This window comes from Phascolarctos cinereus, unplaced genomic scaffold (assembly GCF_003287225.1).
Source record: "Phascolarctos cinereus isolate Bilbo 61053 unplaced genomic scaffold, phaCin_HiC Scaffold_5;HRSCAF=322, whole genome shotgun sequence".
Classification (NCBI taxonomy): Eukaryota; Metazoa; Chordata; class Mammalia; order Diprotodontia; family Phascolarctidae; genus Phascolarctos; species Phascolarctos cinereus.
Window position 1 is genome coordinate 117321216 of NW_027555958.1, and position 15532 is coordinate 117336747.

Here is a 15532-nt window from a genome sequence, read left to right on the forward strand (position 1 = left end):
TGGAAATTTTCACCTACTGGATGCTACTTTGCTAATAAGTCAATATCATGTATACAAGTAGAAAAGAGAAGATAATTTTATGGTACAAAGTGAAATATGTTTCACTTTAGCTATTATGAATGTGAATGTGTTTTAATTGATTGTTTTAAAATCACAAACATTTTAAATGTTATAATAACCAGTTTATGATAATGTTAATTATCACAATTATATTTAGAATGGTAAGATGTGAATAAAAGAAAAATGGGTCATATCAAAGGGAGGTCCAATGTCAGAGTAACTAAAATATTTGTATGAATGTACGGTAATAAACATATATAGTTCAATAGGGAGAATTCAGCCTATTACATTTGCCTAAAAAAACTCGACAAATGAGAGAATCTCAGTTAAATGTTTACAAGTGGCAGCGTGTTGTGTTTTTTTTCCCCTTTCACTTTTTTATAGGACATTTGAGAAACCTTTTTATGGATAGCTTTTGTTTTTACATCACCAGTATTTCCATACACATATATCTGGGTTATTCTCTACCCAAAGGGTCACAAATAAAGGTAATTCAACAAAACTAATCAACCTCTCATTCGAGGCTTATAGTATGCTTGAAGTTCTATGTCCATATTCCCTCTCCTCTCTAAAGAAGAGAGAGAAGTGTAGTTTCTCATCTTTTCTTCAGGACTAAGTTTGGTCATGATAATTATATATTGGGGTTTTTTTTTGGTTGGTCCTTCCACTTACATTATCATCATCAGTGTGTATGATGTTTCCCTGGTTCTGCTCACTTCACTCCATTAGAATTTTTTCATGGTTTTCTGTGTTTTTCATGTTCATCATTTCTTATGACCACATCATATTCCATTACATTCTTGTGCCACAATTGGTTTAGCTGTTTACTGATTGATGAACAAGTGCCTTGTTTCTAGGTCTTTGCTTCTAAAAAAGGGTGGGGAGGGCTGCTATAAAATTTTTTGTGTATCTTTTTGTCATTATCCTCCCTTTGGTATCTGCCTAGCACTAGGATCTTGTACTTAAAGGTAGTAGATATTTTAAGTCACTTTTTGGATGTAATTCCAAGTTCCTTTTTCCATTGTTTACTGGTAGATTTTTGCTGTGAGCCAAACTTAGAATACTGTCAATGATTCAATCTCATGTCCCTTTGAACCTTAACCCCACACACCCTTTGTCTATGTGTCTATTTGATCTGTGCCAGTACAATTTTCTTGCATACGTGAAGCAATCTGGTTTATGTACTTTGTTAGGAAAGAGTTTACAGTCAAAATGTCATCCCTTGAATCAGTGAGCTCTCCATTAATACACCCAAGCAAAGCTGAACAATTATATATATAAATGTGTATTTATTCATCTTTAAAGCTGTGTAAAAAATAGAATTTTTAGCAGCAGCTATTTTAAATACACTAAAGAAATATGTCATTTGAAGAAATCCTAAGTTGAGGCATATTGAAAAAAGCAAACATCCTCCAATTTGGTTTTTAATGTTTCAGCATAAAGTGGAATATAGTTGATCTAATGAATTAGGTCAACTAAGCTAATTGAGTGACATTTGGGGCCTAACATCTTAATTAGCTGCCTCCTCTACCTAGTTCATCAGCTAATTGCTCTGTTGTCTTTGGATAATAAGTGGATGTGAAGGTCTGAGCTCTGTTGGGTTCAAGAGTGGTTAGCAGAAGTTCTTATGTGCGTCAGCCATCATGATGTCATTTTTTTGGATGAATGAGACCAATTAACTAGGCCTTAAGTTAAGATGCAGGATTTTTTTTGGGGGGGATGCAGGCATGTATTTTTTTATATGTGTGCCTGAACCTCTTGTATGTGTTTATCTAACAAAGGCAGTCTGGGGAGGGGGAGGTAAGCCGTGTATGAAATGATCATACATTGCTCTGTTTTAGATAGGCATATACATATGCAATCTTTGTCTGTATATAACATACACTTAGAACCACAAAGAAAGAATCTAAAATTCCTCAGGTCTAGGTCCCACCCCTCAGACATTCAAGTTTGATGGCTGTAAGATCTCAACAGTCAGACATTTACTATTTCCCTTAGGGAGGTTATGTCAGTGCCTCAGTTACCCTTAGAGTTAAGAAGTTTTGTCTTATATCCAATCTAGTCTTCTTGCTATACCACCAACCCATTTTGTTTTGCTCTGTGGCTGAACATCACTATCCTCTCTGTAGAATTTTAAGAGGGAAGTTTCCCTCACTTATCTGAATAGATATATTCCGATAGCTTTCTGGGCAGCTTCCTTTAATGCAAATGTCTGTAAACTGAATTTCACTGGGGAAAGCAAAAGAAAAATAAATTTTTAATAAAACATTAACAAGTAGACCCAATATTAACAGTATACTCATAATACAAACAGTAATGCTAAATATTAACTGGGCTTAAAATAAGTCACATTTAAATATGTGTGTTATGTTTGTATGTACATGAAACATACAAAAATATTAGAAATTAGCAGTGTGATTACTTCACAGATTCTTCCTCCCTGAAAATGTAACAGTCTCTAAAACTGTTGCAACTAGATTGCCTGTTTTCACCAGCCTCAGAATGACTTTACCTCCCAAGTTCCTTCCCAGATCATTGGTTTAGAGTTTGAAGGGACCCCAGATTTTCAGAGTTGGAAGAGATCATGGCAGTCCTCTAGTTCAACCAAAATGTAAAAGGAATCTCTACTATAATATACTCAAGAATTACATGTTTATTTGTAGACTTCCAAGGAGAGCAGAAGGCACTAGGTGGAGAAGTAGATAGAATACTGAGCTTGGAATCAGGAAGACTCTTCAAATTCAGCCTCAGACACTTACTAGCTGTGTGACCCTGGGCAAGTCACTTAACCCTGTTTACTTCAGTTTCCTCATCTGTAAAATGAGCTGAAGAAGGAAATATCAAACCACTCCAGTATCCATGCCAAGAAAACCGCAAAGGGGGTCATGAAGAGTTGGGCGCAACTGAAATGACTGAACAACAACAACAAAATAGGAGAGGAGTCTGTCTAGTCTACTTTTGATAGGTCAATTGTTGGGAATTTTTTCCCACGTCAAACTTAAATTATCTATTTGAAACTTCCACACATTGCTCCTGTTTTGGCCTAATTCCTATTCCACAAAGCAAAGAGACTTTAGACCACCTCCCTTCATTTTACAGACTAGGAAATTGAAGTCTAGAAAAGTAAAGCTACTTGCCCAAGGTCACAAAGCTAAGTAGCAGAGCTAGGATTTGAACCCAGATCCTCTGACTCCAGATGTCTTTCCACCATACCATGGTAGCTCTTTGTACTTTTCCATGAATTGATTTTGTCTTCTATCCAGATGTCTTTGCCTGGTAACTCCTGCATAGTTTGTTTTGCTTTCCTTGGGGAGAAAGAGCATCATGTAAGGCTTTACAGATTGAAATGCCTGGCTCTTGCTTGTGTACTGGAATATGTGGTTGATTGATGGTGGTCTATCTGACAATGGTCAGAAAATTAATAAATTATGTCCTATTTGACCATTCTATCCCCAACCCCAAAGTCTGATGGCTTCCTTGGAAATATTAGCAAAGCAAGATGGTGGTTTGGGAGCTTCAAAACATATTCCTAATGTTAGGATATTAAACAGTTGACAGAATTTGTGCTCAACATTACAACTAACAGTAGTGGGGAGGGACAGAGGAGGATCACAGGACTTCCCCATTGCCTAAATTTACAGTGTTATTCCTCAGAGTAAATACATAATGATGCATGAATTCTTTAAGTTTGGAATCCCCTAAGTATTCAGAAGTTCCTAGAAACAGAACTAAATGGATCCTTGGAAGTCATTGAGTCCATTTTATAGATGAGAAAACTGAGGCCCAGAGAGGTGAACTGTCATGTCCAGGGTCATATAGGAAGTAAGTCGCACAGATATAGCCTGAACCTAACTGGACCTTTCAGCTTTACACACAGCCTGCTTTCTGCGGCACCACGCTGAATGCCTGGCAAGCAAAGTTGATCGTTAATTATCTCTAGCTCCTGTATTCCACATTCAATAACCACAATTCATCGACACTTTATGGAAGGATTTATTAGCTAACACTTTAACAATTTCGGTGACTTTCTATATCCTCACCACTTCTCTACATCTCTTTGGATGCGGAAGGCTTGGTGAATATCAAATATAGAAGATGGGGTATTCATTGCCCTTTATACACAATGCGTTCCACCCCTGTCCTGCAGGAAAAAAAATAATTTGATAAAGCATATGAAATGATAGTAATTGCTGGGTTTGATGCTGGAAATCCAGTGTTATTAATTAATTTGAAAGTGATAAAGGTTATTATATCCATTCTTGTAACCTGGTGCTACTTTAAAACTGAAAATAAGGCTAGTAAGTTTCTATTTATTACAAACTGTAGCTTGAGTTGTTCCAAAGAGGACCTGCCCTAGGACATGCTAACTGGAATGGCAAGATTTAGGGTGCAGTTTGCAACATACACACCGTATGAATCCTCACTAAAGGTATATACAGCCAGAAGCATTATCCCAAACCTGAGAATATCTTAACTTGGAATGCTGAATACTGTTCTGGTTACTACACCTCCAGAAAGATACAACAGAAGCTAAAAGGAAGCAGAGAAAGGCAGCTCACATGTTGAGGATGCTTAGATTTCTATACATGTGAAGATAAGTTTAAAAAAATTAATCCAAAAGATGTTCTATTTTAGATTGTCCCATAACAAAAACCAAAACATTTTGTTTTGTTTTCTTTTTGTGTTATTATTGTTGCCCTTTTGTCTCACACATACAATATTTCATCTCCTATCTCCATGCTTTAGGACAGACTGTATGTTTCCTCTGTTGGAATGTTCTCTGTCCTCACCTCATATACATATATATGTGCATATATCTGTGTACTTCTTCACCTCATATCCCTAGCTTCATTTAACACCCAGTGATGTGCTATCTTTTTTCCATTAGACTTTGTCATATCTACCAGCTGCTGTTGCCAGCTCCATCCTAATACCACTTTCACGTGTGGTTTCTTCTACAGAGTTTCCTCAAAGCCCTTGAGATTGTTTCTTTTTTGACCCTGTAAATCTGGCTTATGAAACACAGGGCCTATGAAGATTAGGAACTTAATATTTGTTTGACTTTAACTAGACCTGTGGTAGGTTAGGAAATTTTAAAAGGGGAGAGTTGGTATAAAATTTTCTTGTCTCAGGGAAGCAAACACTTCCCTTAGAAATATATGGTAAGTGTTGGGGCCAGTGGGTGGAACAAGGGATATAGGGAGCATGGTAGAATGAATAGAGTGCTAAGCTTGGAATAAGGAGGACCAGAGTCACCACCAGCAAATCACTTAACCTATTTGTTCCTCAGGCAACTCCCTAGTCCATATCTACTGCGTCATAGACAGGTTAGGGTCTGAGCTGATGAAAGGACAAAGGGATAAAGGAAGCTTCAACACCCTAGTTCCCACACTGATGAAATCATTGAGCCTTCACCTATTCAGGTTGGGACGGATGGGGCCGCAGGCTGTTCTGTTGGACCCTGCCAGCTCAACCAAACAAAGGCTGCAATATTCTCTTTCTTGGCTCTGGATTCCCAGAGGGTGTGGTTATGATCTCTGGCAGTAGAGTACAGGTCCAACACAAGGGATTAGAAATACAGGAAATGCCATTTTCCTAGACTGCTTTTCATTGTTGTGCTTACATTTCTAACCAGGCTGAAGATAATTATATGCTCCTTAAAGGGGGGAAGGGGAGGTGTGAGAATGCCAATGAAGAAATAAAGAAGGAAAATAGCTCCTTTGCCCTCCAAAAAAATCTAATGAAAGAATGTAGACTACTGACAGTGCTTCCATAAGCTGTCCTTGATATTTTTGCAGCCTTATTTGTTATTAAATATTGTATCTCTCTGTCTCTTTTGGGTAGCCTGGGGAAGAGCAGCAGCTGCTATGCTCATGTGTGGCTGCATCATCCTGGTGATCTGCTTCATCCTCTCCTTCTTTGCTCTTTGTGGACCGCAAATGCTTGTTTTCCTGCGAGTGATTGGAGGACTGCTGGCCCTTGCTGGTAAGAATGTGTTTGAAGAGTAATTTTCTTCCCTAATATCTGTGAGCATTGATACCATAATATGTGTCTTGACAGAGACTGCATCCCACTGTGATGTAATGGAGAGAGTTCTGGCTGTGGAGTCAGAATCACAGTTGTGCCAATCACTACCTGGGTTACCTTGGGCATCTTCGTTAACCCCTTGGGCCCTCAGGTTCCTCATCTGTAAGATGGGCTAGATGACCTCCAAGTTCCCTTCCAGCTCTAAATCTATGATTTTGTTTTTGGAAACAACATAGGAGGCACAGAAATAGTAACACATTTATACAGCACTTTGAGGTTTACAAAGTGATTTCTTCATGTACTTGTTTTTCACTTCTGCCTCTTAGAATGCTTAGATTTCTTTAAAAATGAGCTCAGATACCAGCAGTGACACAACACATTTCCTGAGCTCCCCAGTTGCTAGTGTCCTCCCTCTCTAATTACTTGCTATTTCTTTGGTATATAGTGTATATTTACTTATGTATACATGTATTTCACTTGGTAGAACATAAGGTCCTTCTGGAAAGAAGGGGCTTTTGTTTTTGTCTTTATATTTCCAGTGTCTAGCACAGTGCTTGGCACATTTGTTCCTGTTCAGTCATTTCAGTCATATCTAACTCTTTATGACTCCATTTTGGTTTGGGTTTTTTTTTTTGCTTTGGTTTGGTTTTTTCGCTTTTTTTTGGTGAGGCAATTGAGGTTAAGTGACTTGCCCAGGGTCACACAGCTAGTAAGTGTCACGTGTCTGAGACTGGATTTGAACTCACGTCCTCCTGACTCCAAGGCCAGAGCTCTATCCACTGTGTCACCTAGCTGCTTGGAGGTTTTTCTTGGCAAAGATACTGGAGTGGTTTACCATTTCCTTCTCCAGCTCATTTTACAGATGAGGAAACTGAGGCAAATAATATTAAGTGACTTGCCCAGGGTCACACAGCTAGTAAGTGTTGAAATTTGAATTTATAAAGCTGAGTCTTCCTAACTCCAGACCCTGCACTCTTATCCATTGCACCACCTCACCGGTTTATGTGCTTGGCACATAGTAGGTATTTAATAAATGCTTAAATTTATTCAAGGGTGGATTGATTGAACAACCCACTGAAGTAGGGATTGTCTAATCATCCCCATTTTGCAGATATGGACAGTGAGAGGTTCTCCCCCAAACCTACCCTTCTCCTGACCTCCCTATTTCCATCTAAGGCACTGCCATTGTTTGAGTCGTTCATGTTTGCAACCTTGGTGTCATTCTTGACTCTTCATCCTCAGTAACCACACATACCCAGTTCACTGCCATCTTGTTACGTCTACCTGTGCAACATATCTTGCATCCATCCCCACCTCTTTATTCATCCAGCCAGTACTGTAGTTCAGGCCCCCATCACTTTTCATCTGTAATATTGAAATAGCCTCCTAATTGCTTTCCTTGCCTAAAGTTACTCCCCTCTCCAACACATCTTCCACATAGCTGCTAAACTGGTTTTTCTATAAAGCTCTTTTTTTTTAACTTTATCACTCCACTATTCAGTAAGACTGATTTTAAACCCTTCACAACTTAGTTTCAGCCTACTTTTCTAGATTTATTACATATCACTTGCCTTTTAGCACTCTAAAGACAAGACATATTGACCTTCTTGCTATTCCCCATACATGATACTCCACCTCCTGCCTCTGAGCCTTTGTGGTGTCCATCCTCCATGTACTCCCTCATCACCTCTGCCTCTTAGAATCCCTAATTTTCTTCCTAACTTAGTTCAAGCACCATCTTCTACATGGTCATTCTTGATCCCTCATCTTGAAGTTGCTTCCCTCCCCAAGCTCCTTTTTTGTTTCTTTTGTTTGTATTTTAAACATATTTATGTACATGTTGTCTCCCTAGTAGACTATAAGCTCGTTGAGGACAGGGACTATGTAATTTTGAATTATATTACTTAGAATACCTGTCGCATAGTTGTTATTTGATACATGCATATAAATTTATCATTGTGATCTAGAGATCACAGATGTATTTAATATTTGAGACATTTACTTACTTAGTTTCATCATTTAAAAACTTAGCTGAGGGGCAGCTAGATGGTGCAGTGGATAGAGCACTGGCCCTGGGGACCTGAGTTCAAATACAGTCTCAGACCAAACATTTGACACTCACTAGCTGTGTGACCCTGGGCAAGTCACTTAACCCCATTGCCTAGCACCCCCCAAGAAAATTAGCTGAATACCCAAATTCATGAAACAAGACAAAGAAACAAGAAAAAAATAGATATAGATATAGACATCTATCAATCTATCTACAGATCAATCCATCTATCTCTGTTTCCATGTGTAGAAATCTATACATATGAAGAGATATATAATAAACCACAAAAATATCTGTAAAGTTCTAGTCTCAGGTATTGGGAAAATACAAATATCCTTCAGAAAACATTTATTTGGCAAGAGTTTCCAAAACAAACAAAAAGCCTCCAAAAAAACTTTGTCCCAAAAGGATTGCATATGCCAAAAGCTGGTACTCCCTTGGCAAAGTACTTAAAGGAATTACTAAACTTAAAGATATTATCCATTTTTCTTTTACAAGTGTCTTATATTTGCTGAACTATTCTGTGACAAGTAGCTGTTGGAAATGTGCTACCTAGCAGATATTAAAAAAAAAAGCATACTTAATCTGTCCCTTTGAGGTAAAGGTCATATTTTTATTGATACTGTTTTTTAAATATCACTTTAATTTCCTACCATATTCCTTCCTTCTCCCTTGCCCAGAGAGCCATCCCATGTAACAAAGAATAAAAAGAAAGATAGCTTAGCAAAACTAGCTAACATATCTAAAAACTGACACCTTGAGTCAACAAAGGAGGGAGATAACATTCTCATATCTGTTCTTTGGGACCAGACTTGTCTACTATAATTATGTGGTATTTCATTTCATTTTGTTATTCTTTCCATTTACACTGTTGTGGACATTTCATGTGTGTGTGTGTGTGTGTGTGTGTGTGTGTAGTTTTCCTGGTTCTGTCTGCTTCACTTTGCATCACTTCATAAAAGTCTTCTCATGCTTCTCAGTATTCTACATATTCATCTAAAAATAATTGGTAGATGAGACTAAAAAATGATCATGATTTGATAAGTGAAGCCAATGATGTGCTTCCATATTTAAGTCTACATATTTTTCAGCTATGACAGACATTAAAACTAAACTTATACCTACGTACATGTATGTAATTTATAAATGATTTTGTGTATATTGTGGATACATGCTCTATAATTTTATTTTATTTTATTTTATTTTTTTACAAATAGCGGTGGTTGATCAAAAAAGTTTGGACCCTGGGTATAGAAAATTAGAAAATAGTATGTAGTATATGAGAAGTTTCTGATGTACTACATGAATTCATAAGTATCCATACAATAATTTCATGTTTATTGTTTCATGTCTGCATGTCATTCAATTCAACATTTGCTGAGTTCCTGTTATATATAAAGCATTGTTCTCTAATAATTCTTTCATACTCTATCACTTAGTGCTGAGCATATGATAGCCATTCAATCAAGGATGATTGATTGAGCAGTATTCTCACCCCTAGAGTAGAATTTATATTTCTATGGGGAAAGAAATATTAAAGATGAGAAAATTAGTGTGTTTGTTTTTATTCATTTTTTTTCTGTGTTTTTCCCCCTACCTTTAGCTGTGTTTCAGATCATCTCTCTGGTTATTTATCCAGTGATGTACACCCGGCAATTCCTTCAAGGTGATCTTGTTACCAGGTATTATTACAACTGGGCTTATGGCTTTGGATGGGCAGCTACCATTATCCTCATAGGCTGTTCCTTCTTCTTCTGCTGCCTCCCCAACTATGAAGATGATCTCCTGGGCAATGCTAAACCCAGGTATTTCTACACTTCATCTTAAAAGCAGAGAGTAAAAGCAAAAGAATATTGATACTACTTTGACAACTGGATTCCAGAGACAGAAAGACACTCATTTCTTCCCAGACCATACTGAACTTACATGTCTACAGTGATATGCAAAGGATTCAGCTATTTTTGGGCAAATTTTTAAAACGTCATAAAAATTTGAGATTACCTTAGGTACCTTAAATGGTTTTATATTTTTATATTCATGTTTCAGGAGAATTATTGTGTTAAATATGCCTTGTTCCTTTTAATTCATTGCTGACAACATGCCAAAGTTCTCCAAAAAATCTGCCTTTAAAATTAGTATACAGTTTATAAAAATCTAATTAATAACCTAAAGTAATTATTGTATACAATAGAAACTGGAATTGCTTTAGACAGTCAGGTTGTTATTTAATGGACTGGATTTCCTAAGATGGACCAAGGGAAGAGGAGAAGATATTTTTTTAAGTTAGCAATAGTTCTCAGCTGAATATTTTAAGATATGCAAAGTTTTTTTTTCCCCAATTCACCTTTTTGTCTCTTTAAAAAGCATGGTGATAACCTGCTTCCCTAACATTATTCATGATTTCTCATTAACCTTACAAATCCGTGAGTTTTTATTACATTCAATGTTGTGTCTAAAATATCATTTAGGGAAACAAAACAAAAGAAGATCAATGTTGTTGTTCCCAATGGGCCAATGGGCCTATTGCATTTGAAACTCTCATTTTGGAGTAAAATGTTAAGATTTTTTTTCCTTTCAAGTAGTACTTAGGGTTGGGCTAAGGTAAAAGCACTATGCTCATTGGTCTGTATTATTTCTTTGTCTATATGACTCTGGCCAGATTAGACCAGATTGGAAAATGGGGGTCATTTTTGCTTGTGCTGCATATGCCATGCACATAACCCCCATGAATTGCATTGAATTTTTCAGTTCCAGTCTGATTTGGCTGCATTCTTATCGCTATTGCTAAAATAGTCTAAAGATTGTACTTTAAAACCTAAAATGCAGCAAAAAGTCTGGTGGTCCTTGGTAAGTAATATAGAGTTAAAAAAAATTACAATGCACTGAATAAAAGAGTAATAAGAAATGCTGTTTCTACAAATGACCACACCGTGATGTATTTGGGTTTCTTACCATTTATGTTAGCCAACAGATTGAAAGTCAAAACTGAATTTACTTATCAAATTATGCTTTTTGTATATTGCAGAATAAGCAAATGCAAATGTTTTAATTATGAATTCTTCCTAATAAACCAGGTCACCTGTTGCTTGTTTCTAGTATGATTGTTGTATTTATTTCCAAAAATAAAAAGAAGGCTTATGAATAAATATTTGTTTGGAGATAGTAGGGCAAACTTTGCATAAGATGAAAAGTTGCTCTATTATTCCTTGTTTCCTCACAAACTTTGATCCCTCCTAATGACTCGCTCAGAATTTTTTTCCCTTAATGCATAGCATCATAGATTTATAGGAGGCATGTTAGAGATCATCTGGCCCCATCCTCTAACTTTGGAGTTGAGAAAACTGCGGCATAGAGAGATTGAGTGATTTGCTGATAGTCATAAATATGGGATCATTTCCATGCTGTTTTGCCATAAAGGGAAATGCATCACGGTTCTGCTCTATGCAAAGACACTCCATAATAATAATAGCTGAAAATCTATATAGAACGAGAAAAGTACTTTACAACAACACTCTTGGGAAACACGTGAAATTATTCTCTCCATTTTCAAGATGAAGAAAATGAGTCTTAGAATAAGTGACTTGCTGAGGGTTACACACTGGCCTAGTGTCTGAGATGGGATTTGAACCTCAGTCTTTCTGATTTTAAGTCAAGTCCTTTATTTACTGTACTATATTTTCTCTTAGTGAAAATGTCCTTCATTTGCTCCAATGAATGTTGATCTATGTAGATTATATCTACCAATATTAGAAATTAAACTATCTTGGTGGTATTATTATAAAAATAATTTTTTACCTTGAAGCCCTCCAAGGTCCCTGGATCACACTTTGAGAATTGCTGCTGCATTAGACCTAAAGACGAATGAAGTTTTCAAGACCTTGCTGTTCTTATTCCCTGTGTTTTACCTGAACTATCTTTCCTTACTTGTTTTGCCCATATTAAAGCATTTCCTCTTCTTCTCCATCCTCTAAATGTACTTGAACTTAAATTATCCTCACTGAATTAGATTCAATTACTACATATAAGGAAACACTCTAATACAGGTCATCAGATATTAGTGGGTCAAGAATAATATCTTAGAAAAAAAAGAATAATAGCTTAGTAAATGTTGGTTGAATTGAACTGAATTGGATTAACACTGTATAGTGGTGAAAGGGAGAGAACAGAGATTTTTTTTTTGTCCGAAGCTATGGACTTTGGACCTTAAACCCTGCTGGTTACTTTGCCTTGTATCCCAGTATGTCTTGTGCTTCCTAGTATAAGCTCAAAGGAATGTGAGCAGAGTGAATCTTATTGAAAACAAAATAAACCACTACCTCTTCTACTGTTGCTAGGACCTTCAATGTGCACAATGACCAGTTCAACCACACCACTTCTGAATATAGCTCAATGAGATAATGGGGACACAAGGTCTGACAAATAGAGCTCCATGTTCCTTATGAGCTGCTGTGTCTGAAACCTTCCAACCAGACACTCCAGAAATGATGACACACAAATCATCATCCCTTTGGCTGGAACCTCATTTGGCCCAAAGCAAGGGATGGGGTCCTCCACACCTTGATGGGTAAGACTCTGTAGAGTAGATACTCATATGTCATATCTGGAGAAATAACCTAGAAACTGCCTGAGGGAAATGAAGTACTTGTCTGGGAAGCCATCTCAAGACTAAGAACACATTGCATACAATTTTCTCATGGTAAAGCTGGGCTGCTAGTAACACTATCATTACTGCACAAGTCCCCACCCTCTTCACTTTATTTTCTTTCAATAAGCAGGTATGGTTTCCCAAACAATTATCTCACACGCAAGCTGTTAAATGGTCCAGTATGTTTGGTGCTATTTACCATTGGACAGAACAAAGAAAAAGATACATCGAGCTTTTCTGTAGTCACACAATAGAGTTCCATGGTGTAATTAACCTTAACTTTAAAAACCATATGCTGCAGGGATGACAGTGAAATGTGATGACATTGTTTGATTTTTTTTAAAAGATCGAAACATAAAGAGAATGTTAGCATAATAACTTAGATTATTATTATTATTTGCTACATCTTGGGAAATAGCCCCTATAAAGATGTAATTTGGCAACTGCTTTTGCAGATGCTATATTCACAGACACTAAAGACCCGGAAAAGAATGTTCTTTTCACCAAAGTCCTTGGTACCATCAAACAGTTCATCAGAAACCGCTATGATTTGGCTGTAGAAATGGCATTAAAAAAGAAGCATTGCCATCTGCCTAAGGACCATGGAACCTTTCCGTCAGATTTGCAGCTGAAACCTTCTGTTGTCTCTTCCATTATAATATGAGCGCCTTTAGACTAGGGACTGTCACATTTTCTATTTGTATCCGCAGCACTTAGCACAATGTTTTGCACATATCGTTGTTGTTGTTGTTTAGTTGTGTCCAACTCTTTGTGACCTCATTTTGGGGGTTTTCTTGGCAAAGATATTGGAGTGGTTTGCCATTTCCTTCTCCAGCTCTTTTTACACATGAGGAAACTGAGGCAAGAAGGGTTAAATGACTTGCTCAGGATCACACAGCTAGTAAGTTTCTGAGGCCAAATTTGAACTCACAAAGATAAGTCTTCCTGACTCTATACCTGGTGCTCTAGCCACCATTGCACCTAGCTGTACATAGTAAGTGTCTAATAAATGCTTTTTCATTCATTCCATCATTCAAGTACTATTGTGAAGGCTTAAAGCCTCAAAAATGGTAGGTATGGCAGGAAAAGAAATTTGGGGCAGTTGGGACCTTATTTGCCCCATCAAATTATGCTTCAGTGATAAAGGCTTGACTAATTTCCTTTAGAATTAAGAGATAGTCATAATTATAGAAATTATATTACTTTTTCAGTTTTCTTTTTCTTTTCTTTTCTTTCTTTTTTTTTGGCAATGGGGGTTAAGTGACTTGCCCAGGGTCACATAGCTAGTAAGTGTTATGTGTCTAAGGCCAGATTTGAACTCAGGTCCTCTTAATCCAGGGCTGGTGCTCTATCCACTGCACCACCTAGCTGCCCCCAACTTTCTCAGTTTTCAAGAAAGAAAAATGCAATTTGAGTATATATTCTATTCTTTAGGTTCAGACCCAAGTAAAGGTTACAGAAGAAATTCAAATAAATTTAACAGGTGTTTATTAAGTGCCTAGTCCATGCAAGGCACTGGGGATAAAAAGAAAGAAAAGAAACAGGCCCTGCCTTCAAAGAGTTTACATTCTACTGATGGGGAGGGAAATAGAATATGTGCACAGAGAAGGAAATCTGTCATTTCAGGAGGCAAGGAGGATTTACAACTAGGGAACAGAAAAGGTTTTAATCAAGAATCAGGAAGATTAGCACCTAAGATAATCAGAAATTCATAATAAGCAAAATGCAAGAAAAGAGTCAGTAGCAAAACCCATGGTCTCAAACATCTACTCACAAATGCACAGAGATTAAGCAACAAACAAGAAGAACTAATGCACAGAGACAAATTTGACCTCGTATGTATCACTGAGACTTGGTGGGAGGAAACCCAATTTTCGCCCAATTAATTGGTTTCGGGTTGGGGTTTTTTTTTGGTCTGGCAGAAATTAAGCTTAGAACAGCATCTTGTATCATTTTCTAAGATAAGTTCTAAATGATAAGAAGTAGATCATATGCCTTCCACAGATATGGGTAAAGGGATAAAATCTCAAACAAAAGATATATTATGAAAGAAAAATAAATAATTATGATTATATAAAATTCAAAAGTTTTGTACAAGCAAAATTAACGCACCTATGACAAGTGTTTGACAGGGAAAAAACTTTGTATCGATTATTTCTGTTGATATCTGAGATACAGACAACAGAAATATATTAAGACCAAAAGCCACACTACAATAATTAAGTTGTCAAAAGATATAAACAAAAAATTCTCAAAAGGAAAATTTTAAGCTATTAAAATCATATTAAAGAATGTTCTAAATCACTAATGATAAAAAAAAATGCACATCAAAACAGTTTTGAGGTTTCACCCAATGCCCGGTAAACTGGCAAAGGTGATAAAATGATAGGAAGAGTGACTGTTGGAGGAAATGTGAGAAAAAAGGAACACTCACGTATTGTTAGTAAAGCTATAAATTAGTGTAATCATTCTGGAAAGCAATTTGGAATTTTGCAAATAAAGTGGCTAAAATGTCCATACACTTTGACCCAAAGAATAACTGCTAGGTAGATATACCCCCCAAGGAGATCATTGACAAAAAGAAAAGTCTTCATATATGCCAAAATATTAATAGCAACTATTTTTGAGGTACTAAAGCACCGGAAAAAAAGTGGATGTATATTTCATTGGAAGATGGCTAAACAAGGTGTAGTACATGAAAGCAATGGAATACCATTGTACCATAAGGAAAAAAAAAACATAATGACTAT

The 15532-nt window shown here is 36.7% G+C and overlaps 1 protein-coding gene across 2 annotated transcripts in view; it reads left to right on the top strand.

The window, feature by feature from the left end:
* The window catches only part of PERP (p53 apoptosis effector related to PMP22), a 35133-nt gene extending 23898 nt beyond the window's left edge, over positions 1-11235 (top strand). For both annotated transcript variants that reach the window (XM_078155116.1, XM_020973747.2), the window contains exons 2-3: positions 5905-6045; positions 9741-11235. In XM_078155116.1, the coding sequence (XP_078011242.1) occupies positions 5905-6045; positions 9741-9964 (365 nt within the window). In that variant the 3' untranslated portion in view covers positions 9965-11235. The remainder of the gene's footprint in view (positions 1-5904; positions 6046-9740) is intronic.
* The last annotated feature ends 4297 nt before the right edge of the window (positions 11236-15532 follow it).